At 35.1% G+C, this 23483-nt stretch overlaps 1 protein-coding gene across 2 annotated transcripts in view; it reads left to right on the forward strand.

The window, feature by feature from the left end:
• The window catches only part of FAM189A2 (family with sequence similarity 189 member A2), a 1031909-nt gene that overhangs the window by 940358 nt on the left and 68068 nt on the right, over positions 1-23483 (forward strand). For both annotated transcript variants that reach the window (XM_044064351.1, XM_044064352.1), the window contains exons 8-9: positions 1298-1370; positions 11442-11585. In XM_044064351.1, the coding sequence (XP_043920286.1) occupies positions 1298-1370; positions 11442-11585 (217 nt within the window). The remainder of the gene's footprint in view (positions 1-1297; positions 1371-11441; positions 11586-23483) is intronic.

Consider the following 23483-nt stretch of genomic DNA (forward strand, 5'->3'; position numbering starts at 1 on the left):
AAATATTTACATTTGTTTATCTTATGCTTTTAAGTTTATTTTTCAGAAAATGCTGTGGAATGCAAGATCTGTGTAGGCTGCTATAGATATGACATTCCACACCACATAGGTGTCAATGAGTTAAGGTCCTGAAACCTAGGATCTCTCACAATGATAATACAAGCTTATGACCAAGTATCTAATGAAGAGTTGAAGGTCTTTCTCAAAAATAGGTTGACCAATCTGAAATACACACAGGTCTCAACTGGCTTACAAAAAATGTTGGCTTTAGCTCCTGAATCAGAGTAACTTGTAAAGATATCAGCTAACCACCCTAATTAGAAATCCAGAATCTTCCAGGATATACAGCTGCACATTACTTTCTCTTAAATAATTCAGACAAAACTTTGCTGTAGTAGAAAATTACGTTGGCCATATGCATTCGACAAAAATTTCATTTTCTTTACTATAACTGGCTTCCCTGACAGTAATACCAAGAACAATGAGACGTTTGTTTTACATTAAGCACAGATGTGTTTCAGGAATACTGCCTACCAAATCTACTCCATTCACTGAAATATCAGCATTAGGTTTTTGTTGTTTTCCATTGCTTTCTCCAAGCCTTGGTAGTGAACAAGACAGATGGTAGTTACATTGTTCAGCTCTACATTTTCAATAAACTAAAACAACATTTTGATAAAACATGAACATGAACATTTTTGGTCTGGTAGTTGGCATAGAGGATTAAGGACCTGTTTACAAGCTGTTTTCTGTGGTCCAGTGGTGCAAGTTTGATTCCCTCAGCATTAACTGCCCAACTGTGTGATTCTGAGCAAATAATGTAACCAGATACTATTCCTGCACTGAGTCTGAAATAAAAGTCCATGGAGTTCAGTGCTCTACTCTGGAAAACAAATAGAAATAAAACAAAATGAAGGATGGATGCACAGACTAAAATATTGTAGGAGTCCCATAAGTTAGAGGAGGTACAATATGTGGGTTGAGCAAAAGATCTTACTAAGGAAATAACTGTAATAGCACCAGAAGTTAATATAAAGTACATAAACTAGGATTGCAAATAAAAATATTCATGTCCTGCTCAGAATACACAAGGTCTTTCACGTGCATCTCTGAAACATTGCTAGGCTGACAAAATAGTGCATCTGATACTAAACAGATCCAGCAACTGAATTTTGTAGAGTATTACACTGGTTTCTTTGTGATATTGGCCTATTTTGGTAGCTGTAGGAATATTCTTCAACTTATAAAGTTTTGTGTTGTGATCCTGGAACTTTCAGTGTTGTGTTTTGTATTGCAGAATGGAGCACCTCGGGTTACTGATCTGACAGAGCTTGATGAGACCAGAGGAGAACCAGCAGCGTCATCTGAAGGTAGATAACTTTCAACTGTTACACACATTATGAACGATAGTCAGACATATCCTGTATACTATTGTCAGGATGCTACTTTTACCTAGTGGGCAAGTTATTATTATGATAGCCAAGTGTCAACAAAAGCCACATAAGCAACACAAGTAGTGCTTACTTACAAATTGCAATAATTTGTAAAACTGCTCCTGCAAAGGTCAAGGAAATATACAAAGTAGTAAATTACATTGATTTTGGAAATAAAAGTCTTCGGTCTAAAATGAAACGTCCACGGTCTTGTATAATAAACTATGAAACTATTAGGTACACGACAGGAGCCACCATTCTAAGCTGTTTTTTTGTTAAGGCTTATGTCACACACTGATGTTTTCCTTACGATTTCATGATACATTTCATAAATGGAAATCCTTCAGAATGGGTACAAGTAAAACAGGTGAATGAATGGCAGATGCTGGTTATGCACTTTACACAATAATTATAGATATTTGTGTGGTATAGAAAATATCTGGTACTGTGTTATTATAGGTTTAGGCAAAAATTTGGATATGCTGTTCTTCCCAAAGAAAATCTATTAATCCTGCAGAACAAGCTTATATCACACAAACCAAAAACCCTTTATATTTTATATATATTTTTGTGTTTTGATTTCTATTTTTTCCCCTTAGCTTAGGGTATTATTTATAGTAATATTTATATATTCATAAATGAAAAGTGTCATGAATTAATTTTTGCTCCAGTTCTAAGGTACGTTTTATCATTTTGCATTCCCTTTTTGTATTGCTAGTGAATTGTTTATGCATTTTTATACTCTAATTTTAGAGTTTTACATTAGGATTTATTAGTTTTATAATTTAGTTGTGTTTTTAAGTTTTTAGTTACTTGAGATGGAATGAGACCAATTTTTGTTGATAATGTCATTTTCTAACTGGCTAGTTGCTCTGTGTTTTACTTTTTATTATTTTATTTTATTGTATTTCATTCTAATCAGAACAAACTCCATTTCTAGGGGATAACTTAGGTTAACAGTGATGTTTTGGAGGGTTGTGTGCATGTGTTTGTGTATACAGTATGCAAATCTATTTTATTAACTGGAATGAATGGGAAATGCAGTCTGATTTTTCCTTTATTTTTTTAGTTTTTATTTTACTTTATTAACATATGTGTACATTTGGGTTTGGGGAAGATATTTTAAATAGTCTAGGGTGCATCAAGGTTCTGCATGTGCCTGTGTTTTCTTTGTGCAATGTGCACATTTTTACTTTAGTATGTTAGAGATTTGGGGGATTTTTGAGGATTTGATACACAAAGGCTGTAGATAAAAGTGTAATAATGCTCCAAGGGTGTTGATAAATAAAAAATATCTACAAATTGTACCAGGTGTATGTTTCTATTACAGCCTTTGTCTAATGCATTTTGTTTGACTACAAATTCATTGACACCACAAAGAAGTGGCAGAATAGAACATGTTGGCTCTGCAGGAGCCATGGAAGACATCATTCTGGTGATTTGACAACATGTGAATCTCTGCTATAACTCTGATATTTATATAGGTTCATATGTGTTTACTAAGCTAATGACCACAAGGGGCTTTTTAAGCCTAGCCATACACCCCAAATCTCTAACAAGTTCTGATACCCTTGATAAGTGTAAGCAGGGGCTTTAGAGATTAAACATTTACAAGCTAGGGCCTGGGAGATTAATCCTTTATAGACTGCCTTTGTCCATTAGAGACATAGGTGCCAAACCATGGATGAATTTCCTGTTCCCCATCCAGTTGTCCAAGTTGCACTTAAATTGGGTGAGGAGGAACTCTGCTTCACATGGATGGGGAGCCTGTTCCAGAGATGAGGTAATCTCTAGGATACATGCCCGTCTCTCCAGCAGGTCCTATTTATATCACAGCCAAGGTTCAAGTCCTTAAAATGGGTAATTTTGGTGCTGTTTTTTTGCAGATATGCAGGAGGTCCATCAGACTGTAGTCTGACAATGCCCTGTAGGTCAGGCATAGATCTCCCCTCAAAAGCCTGTAGGAGACAGAATACAGGGATAGAGCCTTGAGGCAGTCTGCATAGGACATTTTACTTAATCCCTGTATTCTTTTAGTGAAGAACCTCTGTGGACATTCCAATTGTTGGATATGCCTGGTTAGGTACATACCAAAGGAGGCATTGTACTTAGTGACAGGTGTTCTGAATGCTGAATACAGTGGAGCAATGACTTCCTTGGACTTAGATGCCTTACCTTTGTGTATAAGTTGCACAACATAGAATGATTTCCTTACTGCTGTAGACATATGATGGTCAAAGGCTGATTACTATCTATGCGTGTCCCTAAGGCCCTGACTACTGGGTCAGTGCTTAGGGGTGTGCTGTCAATATGATAGTTACCAGAGGTTGACTTCCTGAAGGGTACTATTATGCATTTCTTGCCAGTTAGTTTTAGTCCATGGCTCTGACACCAATTGTTTACCTGTGTCAGCCCCTCCTGGAGAACATTTGTGCCAGTGTGAGATTCAATGACAGCTCCTAATTTGCAATCATCTGCAAATTTAGCCAGCCAGAGACCACTGAAATTGGCCTTGATTTCAGAGAAGTAAATGCCAAAAAGGAGCAGTCCATGGACTGATGCCTGAGGGACTCCACTTGTGACTGGCCTCTTTGTAGATGTGGACTCTCCAATTCTAACTTCCTGGGTCCTGTCTGTGAGCTAGTTGGCTATCCACCAGGTGACATACGAGTTTGTTCCTAACCTCTTGAGTTTATCAACAATGCCCGAGTGGGGTATTGTGTCAAATGCATTGGCCAGGTCAAGGTAGGCAGTGTGAACCATTTTGCCCTCATCCATTGCTTTGGTAACCTTCTCAAAGAAGTCTTCCAAGCTGAGTAGGCATGATCTGCCCTTGACAAAACCAAACTGGCTTGAGTCCAGTGTCTGGAAGTTTACTATATCACTATTGATCATTCCCATGATAATTCTTTCCATGGCTTTACATATAACACTAGTGAAACTTATGGGTCTGTAGTTTCCTGAGTCAGTAAATGGCCCACCTTTGTGCAGAGGGATGACTGTTGCTGTTCTCCATTCATGAGGCATGAAACCTGTTTGGAATCTATAGCTAAATAGCAATTCCAGGGGCCCTTATAGGTCATATTTCATGCTATCTAGAAGGCATTCTGGGATATTGTCTGGGCCCATTGATGCAGTGTTCTTGGCCTTAGAAAGTGCATTAAGGTCCTTTTCCCTAGTGATTGCAGGGGGAGCTATATTTGATGGTATTTCCTGAGGGAAGGTTGAGGGGTAGAGAGGGGTAAAGGTGGAGCTAAATTTATTAGCCAGTAGGTTTGCTATATCTTCTGGCTCAGTATAGGTGGCTCCATTTACAATGAGCTCTGCACACAACTGTATATTGCCTTTAAGATTGCGGACATAGCTAAAGAATGCATTGTGATTGTCCTTGGCCTGGGAGGCCAAAGTCCCCTCAAATTTGGCTTTGGTAGACTTTATTTGTCCTCTGAGATGTTTGTTTAGTTTGATGAGAGTGCTTTTTAACCTGCTGAGAGCTGCACCTCCTAATTTTTTTCATGATTTTCTTCCTTCTGTTATACAGCCTATTTTTTTTGTGATTCCACTAGGGTAGCTTGTTTTCTTGAGTTAGTTCTGTACTTCTTCCTGGTGGGTACAGCTGCCTCTATGCAGCTATTAACATGCTTGTACAGGATTTCTGTGAACAGTTCTGCATAGATAGCAGTGTTCTCAGGGTTTATGGGAGCTTGAAAGTTTATCAAGTTATCACTTAATAGCAGGAGATTAGCCTTAGAGTAGTTCCTGAATATTCCAGGTTTAGCTGGGGTCAGGGTTTTATTTTTACTTTGAAGGAGACCATTTTGTGGTCGGAACTTACCAAGGAAGACATTATAGTAGGGAATGTGCAGCACTCTCCCATATTAGTGAAGACCAGATCCAGTATGGCTGCACCCCTGGTTGGAGTATTGACTATCTGGTTCAGGTAGTTCAGGTTTACAAAAGCCAGGAATCTCTGTGCCTGTACGTTTGGCATTGTATAGGATTCCTAGTTAGTAGTGGGGTAATTAAAGTAGCCGTGAATATTGTATTGGGTTGGATGGTTAGTGTTTCTAATAAGTTTAAATACATGGTATGAGTTTCCTGGATCAGAGAGGAGACCTATAGCTGGCAAGGAAGTGATACTTTATTTTTCCTATGGTGATGTGAACATGTAGCAGCTCAAGTGCACTGTCCTGTTTGACCAGCTTTGCCATAAGGTATATTTGTTTTTGATGTGTGTAAATAAGAAAAAAATAATTTTTGTGACCATACATGTCTTACAGACTATTGGTTGAAAATGTGATTATATAAGAATTACTCTAGCTTTTTATTCTTACTATTAGTCATTTTATTTTCACACAGAGAATATAAAATGATCAACATTATTATATTACTTAATATAATATGATGCAAAACAAAAATTATGTAATATAGAACATAAAACAGAGAGAAATGACTCAATAAAATGCCACTCACCAGGGAAGAAAAATACAAAATAAAAGCATCTATGGAAAAACAAACATCTAAAGTGTCTATAGCACTGTAATGATATCCTGGCCATATGCATTAACAAGCACTTTCATCATTAGTGTTGAAAACAGACAAAAAACTTGACATAGTCCTCCCACCATTCCTGAAACAAAAATTAGAGGAGAGGGCAATCCTTCCAACGTGATAATATATAACATTTTCTAGACATGGAAGCTAAATCTGCACAGTTTTTTTTCTACTCGGCAATAAAGGGAGATCATTGAAACTATGCATTTAAGGGAGAACATTGAAACTCTGCAGTTGTTCCACTGTGACGACCCTAACCGGAAAAGCTGAAAGGAGAAGAAGAAGCATTGAAACTCTGCATTCGACATGAGTGGATCAGCTTAACAACATGCTCCCATGCAATCCAGCAATTGTGTACAAATCCATAAACAAAGAAAGAAAATTGCCATGTTAATTAAGCAATGCTAAAAAAAAAAATCATTATTTTTATTGGCCATCTGCCATAATGTGCATCATGACAGATGTAGAGAAAAAAAGTATATTCAATTTTATTGAGGCATAATGTTGAGCAAATGATACTTAAAAATATTCTATACATTTACAATCAAATTTCCCTTGAAAGGATAACTCCTAATGCCTATCTTCAGTGGATTCTTCCATAAAATTATACATATGTACTCTGTAGTCTTAAAAAAAAGTTTATCCTTTCATAGCCATATAAAATATCTTTATATGTGACTAGTATTCTGAGTTTATATTATACTTTACTTCTAACAAAGTAATTAATTAATTTTTATTCAGTGGATTAAGGATAATTTATGGACAACATTTAGGCACTTGAGCTTATACCCAGGAGAAGACAAATAAGGAACAATTTACAAAGTCCTGAAAAAAAGCACCGGCATGAGTTCAAAAAATGATATTACTTCTCCTATATAGTTGGCATTTAGTTGTCTTTAATTGAAAACAATATTTACATTTTATTATACTGTATATGACCACTTGATTATGTTGCAGTGCTACTAGATTCAAATAGGCTTGGGCCATGACATATGCTTTAAGATCGAGTATAATCAACCCAACTTGTCCTTTACATGCAGTCATAGTGTTCCATAGAATATGGAGATGACTCCCTTCTATACAAACTTGGCAAATATTCTTTGCACTGGTGTTGTAGAATGATAAAGTACTGATTATGGCCCAGGTAACCTGAGTTACAATAAAAACAAATGCTCATGTGCTTAATGACAGAGACAGGGAGAACAGACATTCCTATCCTAAAGTGGATGGGAATGGTGTATGGTCAGGACACAGTCGCACAGCCTGATTTTTTGGTGGAAACCAGAAGGAAATAACTTCATGGTGCTACCTGAGAGTAGGTGCAGTGTCCTACTGACATCAGCCCTTGGTGGAAGTAAGGCATGGTTCAGCACTAATACCTATTTCATGTTCCACCCTCAGTGCATTACTAAGCTTGTGTAGGGTAGGTAGAGAATTAGAAGAAAAAACTCCCCAGTAGCAATGTGGTGCCACCTCAGGGTCCTTAATCTCTCCACTCCTAGATATGGGTCAGTATTAGCCCAAGACAGGCTAACATGGGTACAATAGACCTAGTGGATGTGGAAAGGACATAGGAGTAGCTGATGACCAGCTGTAAGAAGCCAAAATGAAAAAGGCAATAAAAAAAAGGAAAAAGGAAAATATTCTCTTAAATTAATTGTCATTTTTTAGTTGGTGTCACTGATAATTATCTCAGGAGAAGTAGAACAATGGTAGAAGAACATTTTAATAATGTTCACTGTTCCAGAGTGGGAAAATATTTTGCATCATAAAACAATATATTTGCATGTTAGTATTAGGTATGCTTGATATGTCTCATTCATTGAGCTTTCATACTGTGCTGCATAATAAACACCTACAAGCTTAAATTGGCATATAGGTAGAACAATATTATAATTTCTACTCTTATTAGTGATTTCATTCTGTTATTGTATATATTTCTGATTTTGCATAGTTTATTTTAAAGCATAAAATATCCTGCAGTTCCTCAAAAATGTGTTTGTTGTTGGCAATATTCTCAGAAAAAAAACTTTCATAAATTATAGCTAAGTCTTCTGCATAAGCCACAATTCAAATCATTTTGTCTTCTTCTTCATTTATGGCAAGTAATACTTCATCCAAATAATATAAAGCATTAATAGCAAAACTATAAGTAAGGATGATAGTGGCCATCATTGACATGCCAGTACTAAACTGAAACTTTGGGATATACTGAACAGCAAATCTGACTACAGCAAATGTGGAAGTGTGCAAATTATGGGTAGTTCCACTAAGATGAATAAAGGAAGTTATAATAATTCAAAATCTAGAAAATGTATGTATTTCAGCAAAACTAATCCTGTAATTGTATCAGATTTTAATATGTTGGATTCTTCTGCCAGTATCACTTTCCTTTCTAATAGCAAGAACATTGACTTCATATGTTTATTGTCATCTTCCTTTCTTCTGTTTGGACGGAAACCCTATTGTCCCTAATGCAGCGAATAATCTAATAATGCTATAATCTGGTTATGAATTACTTTTGCAGTAATATGACATTCAGTATGTAATACTGAAGAAGGACTATAGTGAGAAAATGCATGACCCAATTTTCTTTTCTTAGTCACCTAATGTTTTTTTTTTTCTTGTAATATGTGCTGTGGAATTTTCCAAAGGGGTACGAGTGCATATTCTGATATTTCCAAATGAAGCAGAGCTAATTCTTCACTAAATGTTTGACAGTTTTGTTTTTTGTTTTTTTTTGGGGGGGGGGTGCAATGAATGTATTCACATCATAATTTATTTCTTTTGAAACTCATAATTACATTGTGATTATCATGCATCATTAATAGAACAAGCATCAACGTAGAATAATTTTTTTGGAGCGTGGCTTATCCATTCATTTATAACATCCTTGTAAGTACCCCAAGTGAGTTACATAAAGTGATGATGTACTGATAACATAAGGTCTTGACTTGACTTACATCTATAATATTATTGCCAGGCTCACTGCTTATTTGTTATTATACTATTTTAGAAGTACCTTTGTTTACACTGAGAAGCTTATACTTTAAGGTTTTGAAAAACATACTCTGGAATATATCCAAAAGAATAGTCTCCTTGGCTGCCTCTTCTGGTTTTTTTTAATAAGCAAATACTTACCATATACTGTTTTCTGACTTTAACTGCTGATTCCAAGCACCAAGAACATCTATAATTCTTAAAAGGACAGTCCCTGAGATTTTTTGTTTTGCTTCTGGCCTTTGTTTACATATTTAGTCTGTCTTTCTGTGCATGTCACAGCTTTGGCTTTTGGGGATGGGGAGGGGTGATTTAAATTCCATCTCAAATTGCAGTTGTACTCACAACAGCTCTCATTAGTTTCACCTGTGCTTTTTATCCTCAGAGAATAGTAGCCTTTTAGGAATTTTATGACCTCACTTGCTATTATAACCTGTAATAGTTATACAAACTAATTCTGAAATTGCTTTACTACAAAGTAAGGGGAATACATCAATAGACTGCTAAGATTTAGTATGGATTCACAAAAATGTACTCTTTTGACTATACTGCTTGCAGTTACGCTATGCAGAATAAATAAAGGGAATAAAGAGCTGCACAGTTAAGATAAACTTTTTGATGAGTTCAAAAAAAGTAAACACTGAGTGTTGCCTAACCACCCCACCACATACACAACACACACACACACACGTAATAACCTTATTGTTTCTCAGTGATCAGGGAAAGAAAGCTTTGACAGGAACTGAATATTATTAATTCTGTTCAGCAGAGGGAATAAAAACAGGGCTGCATAAAGTAAATTGAAACCAGGAGTAGGGTTGATGATGACATGGTAAGTGGGTGGTGACAACTGGGAGGTATCAGAACAAGTTTCTTTCGGTCAGAATTTTAGACTCTGGGATTGTCCCTTTAAGCTCTTCATTTAGATTGTACATGTAATTCTTGTAACTTATCAGCAAAAAGATGTACCTTTTGAAACAAGGACATTTTATTAAGAAGTTGAGGCTGTTGAAATTCAGAAGAAACTGCATTAACTTTTAAATTTTGTAATTTGCTATCATGCATCACAGCTTTAGTTTCTATCTTAATTAGTTTAGAACTTAGGTGATTTAAATTTTGTACAGAGCTTTCAAGTTATTCCATTTTTTTGATGATTTTCTCCATCTGGGATCACCTACCCAGTACTCCATTTCTATCAGTGGGTCTGTTGGCCACCTCCTTAACCTCCAGACTATCTCTGCTATGGTTGGGGTTGATGAGAAACATGAGGGCATCCTGGGAATCTGGGCATTCACATGCACCATACAGGTCTATTTTATGACCTACCCCTGTTGTTTCCCCCCTCACTTTGGCCCACTTTTGGGAATATATGCTGTATTGCCCATTTCCTCACCAGCTCATCCTTGTCCCAACACTACTCCCAATCAGTTCATTTTGTCTGTTTGTCTTTTCATTCTTGAATATTTAGTGTTCTTTTATGACTGGTGGAATTACATTCGTTGGGATTTGTCACATGGCTTACTGTATTTATTTAAATTTTATCAGTTGTATTCTGATGAAGCATAGTATGCGAATTGCATGAAAGTACTTAATTTTCAGTAAAATTCCTGTCTGTAATCGGACTAAGTGCATTTTGGGGAGGAAGGATTATATATTATTTTGGTCCATGGTTGTTTCCACTTTTGACTATTTTTTAACAGTCAAAAAATGCAATCAGCTTCTAGGAGTCATCCAGAACCAGGTATTTCTTGCACATTCTCAGCAACAGAACCAAACCTAAACCTCACTCCTGTTTTCCACACTGTTCTTTGACTGTATTCTGTATAGCATTATCAGTAACATACTAATATATAAACTATAATATGCATATAGTAAAACAGCATGATTCTTCTGTAACTCATCCTCTGCAGCTAATTGCTGTGACCTTAAGTCCCTCAACTTGTCATCATTTAAACACAAATTAAACTACAATTTATTAAATCATGTTTCAGTTTCTTTCGCCCTAAAGAACTACTCCTCACTGTTTTTCAGAATGATAGCCTCAGTTAAATGGACTTCTTATAAAAGCAGGACAGCTAGTATTAATTCCTAAAGCAACTTCCTGTTTTAGAAATACTATTTGCCAGTCGTGGAATATGTTTCCTCTCAGTATAAAGGATACAACAGCCTATACTCCTTTAAAAAAATCTCTTGATTCTTTAGCTTCATGTTGAATTATCAAGTTATTAAGGTTATAGATGCTTAGTAACTTTTCTGTATGCTGCAGCGTTAAGGCATCAAGAAAACAATAGTTTTGACCATACTTCTAGTAAATTATAACCTCAGTATAATATATAATAGCAAACCTTTAATGACACCACCAATCTTCTGGCAACGTCTTAAATGACTTGTAAGTAAATCAGAAAAATCACCAAACAAGATTTACTGTTCTGATACAAATGCCTTCTTTTCTAGGTAGAGAATCCCCTCTTTCCCATCTCAGACTGTGTTTTGGACATCCTGAAAATGCAGACACTTCAAAACCAAAAAATAAAGCACCTTTTCGAAGGCTAAAAAAATCAAAAAGCGAACCCATACTTCGGAACCTTGTAGCACGAGGTAAGTTTAATTGTTTACAGATTTGCCTAACAAGGATGTACCACTCCTGCTAAAAAAAAGGTCTAATGAAATCCTAGATACCCAAGTGTTTATCAAATTAATGAGAAATTAAGCACTGTGATATAGAGGCTACACTGATTTTACAAATGCAGCTTCAGTAAAATTCTTAATGTAAAGGCTTGTTTATGGATTCAAGAGCAAAATATTTACACCTATTAATAGTGCTAATGCTCTAAAATTAAGAGGACTCCAAATATTGGTTTTGCTTGTTTACATATGTTCCATGTTCACAGCTAGAATTCTCCTGTGGCTTGTTTGTCTTATTCTGCAGATAATAGGATGTTGCTGTGTTAACTTAAATTTGATATTAGAGCCTTACTTCTGACAGTTCATTTGTTAAAGCTAAAAGGAAGTATTGTGAACGCTGTGAGTGTTGGTTTAATTCAGGTAACCTAAAAGATTAATGCGTGGATTCTATTATGCATATACCATTTATGTACATTTTACCTTACTGTAAAAACTCTGCAACATTACAATACAATATTGCAAAGAAAAATATATCTACTGCAATTTGCAAAAGGTAGGAGATGGTAAGTATTGCAAAAGGGATTTTTTAATATTTTCACAGCTTGTTTAATGTATTCTGATTCCCATGGCTATGCAAGCCTTTTTAGTAACATTTATACAAAGTATAGCATTGTTTTTATTTCTTTAGTAATTGATATTTTTAACACCTTTATTGAATTATCACTTGAATCATAGGCAAACATACATGCATAAAAAAGAAAGTAAATCATGTTAATGTGTTCACAGTTACAAACATAATACATCACATCAAGTGTATTATTTTATACAAGTATAATCAATCCAACATTACATAAATTACTAAATTCCTGCCTTCCCTTAAACCTCCCCTTCCCCAAACCATTATTCTGTATGGATTGTTCCCACAAATTTCATTTTTTTCTTTGCAATTTGCTCCTATCTTTTTCTAAAGATCCCCCTTCCAGTTCTTTTACCTCTGTAACAATATTCAGTACTTCACATAGAGTTGGTTTAGACTTTGATTTCCATTGTCTAGTCATTAATATTTTGGCAGCTGCCAGAATTAAACTTCTCAAGGCCTTATTATGTCTAGGCAATTCAGATCTTGTATCCCAGCTCAAAAATCATTTCCTTAGTTACACTCATTTGCACACCCAATATTTCTGACACAGTACTCTGAAGGGAATTTTTAAAGTCTGCCAGTTCATTACACTCACAAAACATACATTCCAAGTCACCTCTTTCTTCTGTATCACACCTCCAATATTTTCTATCTACCTGAGGAAAAATGAATTGCAGTCTGCTTAGTGCATAAAAATACATATGCAAACATTCCAAGCAAAAATCCTGAATCTTCTATACTTTGTTGCATATTGGGAGCCATACTTATGTCCTCCCATTGTTGCCTAGTGAATTGCTTATCCAGTCTCTCTTCCCAGTCTTTACTAACCTCCTTTGATTGATTCCTGTAGTTATTGTGCAATATTTTATAGGCTCTAGTAATTATCCCCTTTTTAATAGCAGCTTCTGTTCTAGATTAAACTAAAAGCTCTACCAAAACAGGTTTTTCACGTAGGATTCCCCTATCCTTTTATCTCTGCTTATACTCTAGCAATCCATGATAGGGAAGGCAGTCTCTAGCCTGCAGTCCAAATGTCTTCTTGACCTCTTCCAATTCTATTATCTTTTCCTCTCTAGTTGTTTGTTCCCAATACCTTGGCTCCTTTGCTAGTTTTCTCCAGTAAATTCCAGCCCCCTCTTTCCTATTCTCTGTACCCCTAATTGCAGGTATCCTTACTGGCATAATCTCCTTTCTCCATTCTTGTGTTGGCTTAATTCTTAGAATACTTTCTGCTACTTTACAAATATAATATTCTGTATGGCAGTTGATATTCTCCTTAAGAATCTGCATCCAAAATCCCACTCTCTCCTTTTTCCTGAATTTTCCCCTGCTTCATCATTATCATCCCTTTCCACTTTGAATGATAGCTTTCTGCTTGTATTATGTATATGAGCCTTAAATGTGTATCTCTAAAATACCCACTGAAATCATGTCATCACAAACTACCTTGTTTTCTTAGAAGGATCAACTTATCCCTCTTGACTCTTGCCTCTCTTCCCATCCCAGATAAAATCTTATTAATTACTGTCCACAACTCCTCCACTGGTTAATAAAAATATGCCTGACCTGTAAATAAAACAAAAGGGAATAAAAATATTTTCGCTGCTTATATCTTGCTATTCATCTCCATAAACAATAGTTCCACTTTCTCAGTTTTTTGTGTTATCATTTGTTTCGTTTCTTCCCACATATCCTTAGCTACCCTGACAGAATCCTTTTTAACCTATACTCCTAAGTACTTCCTTTTATCATGTCCCCATAAATGCAGGTATTGCTGAACCAATTCATGTGTGGATAAATAGTTTACAGCTACAGCATTTGTCTTATATTCATTAATTTTGTATCCCAAAAAGACTTGAAACTGTCTCAGAAATTTTCACAACACTGAAATGTCCTTTTGTGGTCTTACCAGGTACAAAATAATATTGGCTGCAAATAAGGCCAACTTTTCTTGATAACCATACCAGTTATATCCTTGAATTTCTGAGTCCCTTATTTTCATTACCTGTGACTCTAAATATAAAGTAAATAAAAGGGAAAGAGGACATCCCTGCATGGTTCCTTTATTCAGACACAACTTTTCAGAGAGGAACATTCTCACTTTAATTTTTGCCTCTGATTGCTCATATATGGTCTTAATTATCCTTAGCATAGCATCAAGCAATGCCAAAGATTTCCATTGTCCTACTCATAAAACCCCAGCTTTTTCTGCATCAACACCTACCAACAACATTGGTATTTTCTTACATTCTGTTTCCCTCTGGATCATCATTGTTTTATTAATGTTGTCAAATCTCTGCCTCCCCTCCACAAAACCACATTGATCCATATCTATCAATTGTAGCAACACATTTGCCATTCTTTTAGGTATAATGAACATAAACACTTTATAATCATAATTTAAAATTGAAATGGGCCTTTATGAAGCTGAGTATGATCGGTCTTTACTGTCTTTAGGTATTACAGTGACCACAGCTTTCTTCCAGGGTGTTGGTACTTTGCTATCTTTTAATAAACTGTTAAACAAAACCTTCCAGATCTTTATCACATTCTTCTGTCCTAGATTCAAACTTCCACAGTAATACCATCTATTCATGGAGACTTTCCTGCAGATTGATTATATGTCACTGTTTTTATCTCATCTTCTCCTATCTTAACTGTTAATTGTTGTGCCTCATCTACCTCTAACCTTGGCATACCTAAGCCTTCCATAAATATTTCCATTTGTGCTTTTTCTTGATTTCCATGTTCTTCTGCTTTATACAAATTTTCGTATAATTTCTGAAATATCTCTAATAGCTCTACAGGACCTTTGGTTAATTTTCTTGATATAGGCTCCATAAGTTTGTCAACAACTCTTGCTACTTTCTGTTGCTTGAGTCATTGTGCTAAATATATTGTGCTCTGGAGTTATCAAAAACAGTTTCTTAACAGCAAACTTTATGAACTCATGCATATTATCCAGATACTCCCTTATTTACACCTCTTCCCATTCTGTGAGATCCCCCTTATTTTGCAATACTTTAACATTTGTCAGCCCCTGTAAGTAATTCTAATTTCTTATCCATAGTTTTTCTTTATTTCTACCCTATTTTTAAACTCTGCTTTCATTTTATCCCACTCACTAGCTATAACTATTGAAGAAGTTTCTATCTTCCCTAATAACTCTCAATAACTTTCCAATACCCATTCCTTAAATTCCTCCCTATTTAACAGGTAAGTAGGGAAGCACCAGTGCCTCATTTGTACTTCATTAACCTGCATCTTAATTGATGTGTGTCAAAGCTTTCAATTAAATGCACACATTCCAAGGAAATATAATTTCTGTTTAGTCTAGTTCAGTTATTGTACCTTGGCAAATAATTTATAAATTCTATCTGACTTTCTACTACTAAATTCATGTCTCCCATACCAAATATATTCATAAATTTCTTCATAAATCTACCCTTTTAATATTTTTCCCTTCTAGGACCCCAGATACATCTACTTTATTGCAAATCAAGTTCTATTCCACACCTATAAGTAATGTTTCCTGCAGAAAGCTGATTATTTCTCTCAAAACTTTCTTAAGCTCCATAATAGCAATTTTAGTTGGAAAATTATGGTAAGAGCATGGCATCTAAGTCCAAAGAACTCATTATCCTGCTGTACACCACCCTTATCAGTCCAATTATAGAGTGCAATGCTCCCTTCAGTATGTACCTGATCAGTAATATGCAGTAACCTGAGTGACCTCAGAGAATCTTTACAAAAATTATAAAAGGAATAACAAACCTACCTTATGCATACCACCCCCTCTACTCACTCTCCTATAGATTTCTGAAGGGTGATCTATGCCTGGTTTACAAGGCACCCGCAAACTCCACACTTATGAATCTCCTGCATGTTTATCATTCAAACATTACCAAAAATACAATGCCTAGGGAGCTGAATTTTGTCTGTGACTTAAACAGAACATGCTGGAGAGCAGATATGTGCCCTAGAGACTGTACCTCCTATGGAACAGGCTTTCCATCCATGTAAAACTAAGTTCATCTATTACCCAGTTTAAGAGCAACCTAGACCAGTGGATGGGGAATAGGAAATTTACACAAGGTCTGGCACCCTTATCCCTTATGGACAGAAGTCACTTATAAATGCCTGTCCCTCAGTGTCTTGGATAGAGGACATCATTATTCTTTTTGGAAAACTATCTATGAATCGATGAATATGAATCAATACTCTTATCTTTTTCTCTATATCTGTAAGGCTATTCACATTCCAAAATAATACGTTTAGTGTAGCCATTATAAAAAGAAGCTATTATTCCCACCTATTATGTATGACAACTTATTTTTAAATGTCTATTTTCTGCTATTGTGCTACATGCACCCACCAATGTTTGGTATTTTGATCCTTTATACAGCGGTTTCTTCTCATCTCTATTTGAGACTTTTTCTTTTAAAGAATAGCCAAAAACAACAAACCTAACACACCCCCACAACACCCCATAACATGTTAACTTAAAACAAACACACAAAGCCCTTCTGATAGGAACAGTTGTCCCAAATCAGCAACTTCACACACAGGCATTAATTAACCTAAAATTAAGGTTATCCATGCTAAAGCACATGTTACAGCCTTTGTTCCTAATTACACAAATTGCTGTCTGTTCTTGTCTTATATTTAGTCCCCTCCCAGATGTGAAAAATAGTTATATGCTTTCAGAAAGCATTAAGAAAAAGTGCAATGGCTACGTTTAAATAAAGCTAAATTGTACATGTTCTAGAAAAATGCATTAAAGTGTTACCAGAAAAGCTGCAATCTCTAATTCACTTTCAGTAATTTCAAACTTTTTTACTAAGCTGCTTATGCTTGCACCTTTTAATTATATATTTCTCTTAGTAAACAATATCCCAACCTCCCAATGTATTGCTTTCACCTTTAGTTAGCTTGTTTCTAAGGAAACATAACAACATAATGTACTTCTCAACTAACGCTGAATAATTATTTGCTAAGGAAAACTGCTCATTACATTGTGGTCACTCATTAAAATAAAAAAAAAATGCTTAAACAAAAATCTATTCATTGGGTTAAGTTAAGGGCACTTATCCAGACATTCACCTATGCAAAACTAAAAAAAAAAACATTTGATCTCTACGTATATTATAATTAGTGCACATCCCCCAGTCCAACAGCTCAAGATTCCTGCCTATTAACTTAAATGTGTTTTTATCCAGTCTTTTTTCTCTTTGGTCTTTGTAATGTCCTATATTACCTTCTAAAACTACAAATTCATCCCTGGATGATACTCTATTTCTGTAGCTATGCACGTTTGTACTGTCAGTTGATAGATGCGTGTACAAGCTGCATTGTCTTTTTACTGTGTTTATTGTTTAAAACTTGTTGTTTTTGCCAATTGAGTTTTATTGAATGTATGTATTGTATAAATCAATGTGGAGCTTTTCTCCCCAGACCTCCACTGAAAAGGGGTACTTTTTGGCTAGTGGACCTTCCCGGTAAACAAATGCAAATAAATAAATAATAAATAAATAATGCCTACATTTTTTTAAGACCAAAAAAAAGAAAAAAAGTACTGTTTACTTTAGTATCTTTATCACATACAACAATCACTGAAACTGCTTTACTATATAACATGCAGTTTATATCATGGAATGTTTTACACAAAGACTAAGCACAAAACAAGTTTTACTCACAATCATTTTCTCTCTTTTTTCCTTGTAGTGTCCTTCTACACATTAATGGCATAAAGTGAGGTATATGTCTAATAGTCCCCATTAGTTTAACAAAGTCTACAAAAATCCAATCTTTTTCTGCCTCTATTTCTTGTAAAGTCCTATTTCAAAAATGTAATTGTATGCTTTACAGTCTCACATTTATTAACTAATTTTAGTGTTGCTGGTCTTCTTCCTATTCACCTCCATCTCCCAACTCCAGACTTCAGCTCAAGTCCAATAAGCTCCCTATTCTTTTAGTCAACTCCTGTGCTTTTTTTCTGTCTCTCAAGTATTTTTCTTTGAAACATGGTAAAAGGATTCACTAGCAAATTATCTACATGAGCTTTATTATCAGAAGAATGTGAATCAGACACCTCTTCTGTTTGATGGCTCACTCTTTGTTGTACAAACGTTTGTATTTCCTCCTTAGCCTGTACTGCTTCAAAAGTGACTTTGATCGTCCAGAAAAAAAATTTCTGAAGAACAGCTGGATACAGCAGCTTGAATCTCACACCTGCCTCTTGACATTCCCTGATTGATGGGATAAAGTTACTTTTCTTCTGCCTCATGCATTCATTTCATTTTTCACAAACACTCTACTGTCTCAGGTTTTTAATATTTTTCCCTTCTGCCACAGTTTTGTTTGGATCTACCTTTCTGCTGGTATGATTGCATCTTTACTAATACAGGTCTTGGCTACTTTTTCATGGCCAGGTTTTGAGCATACACACAATGTGCCCTTTCAGTTAACACATCTTCAAAATAAAAACATTCTCTGTGTTCCTTATGGTTCCCAACAGAATGTATAGGGAAAAAACATCCATAATATACAGAAAAGGACAAAACTTTAAAAATCTATTTGAAACAAAAATAAAAAGAGAAATTTAGGGAATGATGAAAAAATGTGGGTCCTGTTCTCATTGCAAATTTATTTTGGAAAGGAGCACGATGCATGTTAACAATACTTTGATTAGGATAGTAGGTAAATATTTCTGTGATACAGAAAGAGTAGTTTATTGTGCAACCTGTGCTCAATGCCCAGTCTTCTATATAGGGAAAATGGATAGAAAGTTTAAGAATCATATATATGAAAATTTAAGGGATATAAGAATGGGAAAAGACACTAATTCTTTAGCCAAGTACTGTGCTGAATTTGTAACCCATTCCTTTAAGTTTTTTGTTATAGAGGCTTTAGATATCTGTGAAAGAAGGGGGGGTGCTTGGACACTCCTACCAGAAAAAGGTGATTTGATTTGGCAGTTGCAGCTAAATGCAACATCCTGGCCTGGACTAAATAAACAACTATCTATATCTTACATATTAAAATTAAAAGCTCTAGAAAGATAGTTATTTCCATCCCATGCACCTTTGTAAAAAAATTTAATATTTTAAAATATTTTATTTATATCTGAAAAGAGTTTCTCTTTGTTTTAACCTTATACATATTGTCTCTTTGTTATTGTTTGGTGGTTTATTATTATATTATATTATTTTTGGAATTTTTCAACATGCTTTTAAAATTTTGAAATTTGAATTTAGTTATCTTAAATGAATTCAATGATATATATATATATATATATATATATATATATATATATATATATTTTTTTTTTTTTTTTTTTTTTTTTGGACACTAGCCTACATTAGATATCACATTATATGAAATGCAGTTTTTTTTGGAAGCTAAGCAGAGTTGGCCTTGTTTAGTACTTGAATGGGAAACCACCTGGGAACACTAAGTGCTGGGGGGTGTCTGGAGGAAGTGATGCCATTGCAGAAGGTGGTCATGTGATTGTTCTTTGCTATAAAACTTCCTATGAAGTATGTAACAGTATCTGATGAAGTTTCAAACTATTGAGATGAAAGCACTTTGGATGCACACATATATATATATATATATATATATATATATATATATATATATATATATGTATATATATATATATATATATATATGTATGGAACCCGGACACTTGCGCAGATTTAACTTTCATCAAAAGTCAAATTCGCACTCACACATACCCAGAATTGCTGTTCATTGAAGCAGCAATTTCGGGTATGTGTGAGTGGTGTGCCGGTCGCACTGTGGTGCGAGTAAGGGAATATTCCTTTACTCCACTGTAGTGAGACCTTGGAGTGAGAATATTTAAGTAGGGGGGTGTGGGGGCACAGCCCCCCATGTTGGGGGGTGTAGGGGGTGAAGCCCCCCTGCAAAAAATATTTAATTAGTGGTTTTGTTTTGTTTTTTTCACAGTTTAACGGAAGAGCTTTTTCGATTAAAGCGCTTTCGTTAAACTGTGATCGGTATATATGGATTTGGACACTTGCTTTTTCGAGCAAGTGTCCTAGATCCATATATATATATATATTATATATATATATATATATATATATATATATATATATATTATCTATATACATATATATATATATATATATATATATATATATATTATCTATATACATATATATATATATATACATATATATATATATATATATATATATATATATATATATATGTTTATATATATATATATATATATATATACACACACACACATATTTTTTTTACTTTTTTACTCATCAAAATGTGTTTTTAATCTTCACTTGTGAATGGGCCTTTGAGAATAGACACACTTTTATGTATTTAATTAAATGGATATACGGAGTGAACTGTTGGGAACCGTAAGGGACACAGAGAGAGTTTTTATTTTGTTGGTTTATATGGTGGTGTTGGTGTGAAAATTAACAAATCTTGTTGTAGAATACCAGTTCAGTTACTTACCTGAGCTTTCATAAAGTTAATACAGTCTGTTCCTTCGAGTTTCGCTAGTACAGCAGAAAATCTCAAGTTTTCTCTGCATGCTCTGTCCTGTAACTCTACCATTTTTTGAAACAGCTCTTCTTGATCATTCTTATAATCAGCCAGCCCTTTCTTCCTTTTTAACTCTGATTTTTACAGTTTTATCAGTTCATCTAAATAGCTGTTTAAAGTTTCTTCCATTTTTTCCAGACTTTTGTTATTTGAGTTGTTATACTCCTTCAATGTTTCATTTATTTTTAACAACCCTGAGCACATTTGATTTATTTTTTCCTCTAAATTACTGGAAACCATCTCTTATACCAAAGCTGTGGCTTGACCTACTTTTTGCTGAACAGCTGCAGGATTCTTCCCTTTTCTAGCTGATTTTATTTCAGGCAAAGTTTCTTCTTCTTCTTCTTCTTCTTTTCTAGCATCCAGGCAGTTTGCTTACTAGCCAGTAATTGAAGTTTACAAAAATGGGCAGAATTATTGACCCGTATCTATTAGTTTCTTTTTTTGTTTTTTACACTGGGACAGCTGAAATTAAGATGTTGATCAGTGTGAAGCCATCTTGAAAAGCCACTTTACTAATTGATATTAGTATGAATTTATTTGGTTGCTTGAAGCAAAACATCTCTATGCTTTCTATACAAGTGGGTGGCTCACAGGGCAAACAACTTTCCATTTGTTTCAAAGCCAGTGAAAGAACTAGTTATTGTATTGGTATGGTCTGAGAAAAAAGAATCATGTTTTTTGTGTTGGCCTGCATGTGCACAAGAAATACATTGATTTGTTGGCTTCTTCTATGAACCATCAATAACAAAATGATCAAAGCTCCAACTGGATGAAACAAGACTGTCAAAGCTTCAATCACACAATAATTAAATAAGTAATAAAAACTGCCAAATTTCCAAAGACCCAAAAATATAAATAAATGCAATAAAAAGTGGCTTGCACCCCGCATCTTCCATGTAGGGATATTTATGCCAACACCTTTGCTTAATGCAGTTTGTTTGTCTTTTCGGCTTTTCCCGGTTAGGGGTTGCCACAGTAGAACTCTGGTCCGCTAATGATTGGCAGTCGATTTTTATGGTGCCGAGTTGCAAGCCCGACACCCAACCTTCAGCGAAGGCACGCCCATTCACGCATGTCTTTCGTAGGCCACTCGACCATGGGGAGGACATGCAGACTCCACATAGAAGGCAGTCCAGCCAAGAATCAAACAGGAAAACCTCTTGCTGTGAGGCAACAGTGCTACCGCTGTACCACCGCAGCTTCTTTGCTTAATGCAGTATGTAGATTAATTCCATTGTCTGACAACATCAAAGAAAAGTGACAAAAATTTGACTCACTACTGACACAGACTGTACCAGTAGTGGTTTTCTATGTAGAATAGCAGTCAGGAGTTGTATATCGGTGTGTTGGCAGACAATCTGTGAATTTGAACTTGTCCATTTTACAAATGTCCAATGGTAGGATAACCAGTTTTGTGGCAGTCTTTTGGTCATTGTTGCCTATCACAGTGCATAAAGGCTGTTCCTCCAATTATTCTTCATAGGTCACAGTAGTGACAGAAACCAGCATTGTAGTTTTTTTGCTGTCTGTAAGAAGAAATTAAAATACTGTTGCTCCACTTTACTCAGAGAATCACAGATAACTATCCACTGCCTATTCTTGTCATCTTACAGGTCAAAGTAATATTACTACTTTGAATACACATATGTTATTTTATATACATATACATATATATATATATATATATATATATATATATATATATATATATATATATATATATACATATATACCAGAGTGAAAAGGTCAACAAACAAACCAATTAGTAAAAAGTACAAGAAAAATCTAGCCAAGCTAGAGTTTTCACTGTGTGATACCTTAAACCTCCTGTAATAGAGGCACATGGGATATATGCAAATGACCACTTAAGAACATCAAGTTTTTCAGCAATATGATGTTTGAATGCCCATGACTTTTTACTTTTCCTTTTATAAGTCTTTGTGGATACATTTAAGTCAATAAAGCCAAACCCCACTAGCTGTGGACATGCATGTTTTAGCCTTATGTCATCATCAGAATAGCATAAGTGGCATGTTTGGCTACACTTTAGAAACAGAGGGTCAACAATACAGTTGATATCCATAACCATTAAGCTGTCTGCAAAATATCCAAACTAACATCCAAATCAAAGAGTAAAAAGATCACACAGGCAAACCAATTAGTAAAAATTACAAGAAAAACGTAGCCAAGCTAGAGTTTTCCCTGTGTGATACCTTAAACATCCTGTAACAGAGGCACACGGACGTTCAAATGCCACATCGCTGAAAGACTTCATGTCCTTAAGGGGTAATTTGCATATATCACATGGGTCTCTCTTACAGGAGGTTTAAGGTATCACACAGTGAAAACTCTAGCTTGGCTAGGTTTTGCTTGTGGTATATATTCATAAATAAATATATATATATATATATATATATATATATATGTGTGTGTGTATATATATATATATATATATATATATATATATATATATATATATATGTTGTTGTGTCTTTTGGCTTTTCCTGGTTAGGGGTCGCCACAGCGGAACTCCGGTCCGCTAATGATTGGCAGTAGATTTTTACTTGCTGGCTCGCCGGGCCTAATGCACTACCTTCAACGAAGGAACACCCATTCACGCATGTCGCCACACA

This window comes from Protopterus annectens, chromosome 2.part2 (assembly GCF_019279795.1).
Source record: "Protopterus annectens isolate FY-2018-M chromosome 2.part2, PAN1.0, whole genome shotgun sequence".
Taxonomy (NCBI): domain Eukaryota; kingdom Metazoa; phylum Chordata; order Ceratodontiformes; family Protopteridae; genus Protopterus; species Protopterus annectens.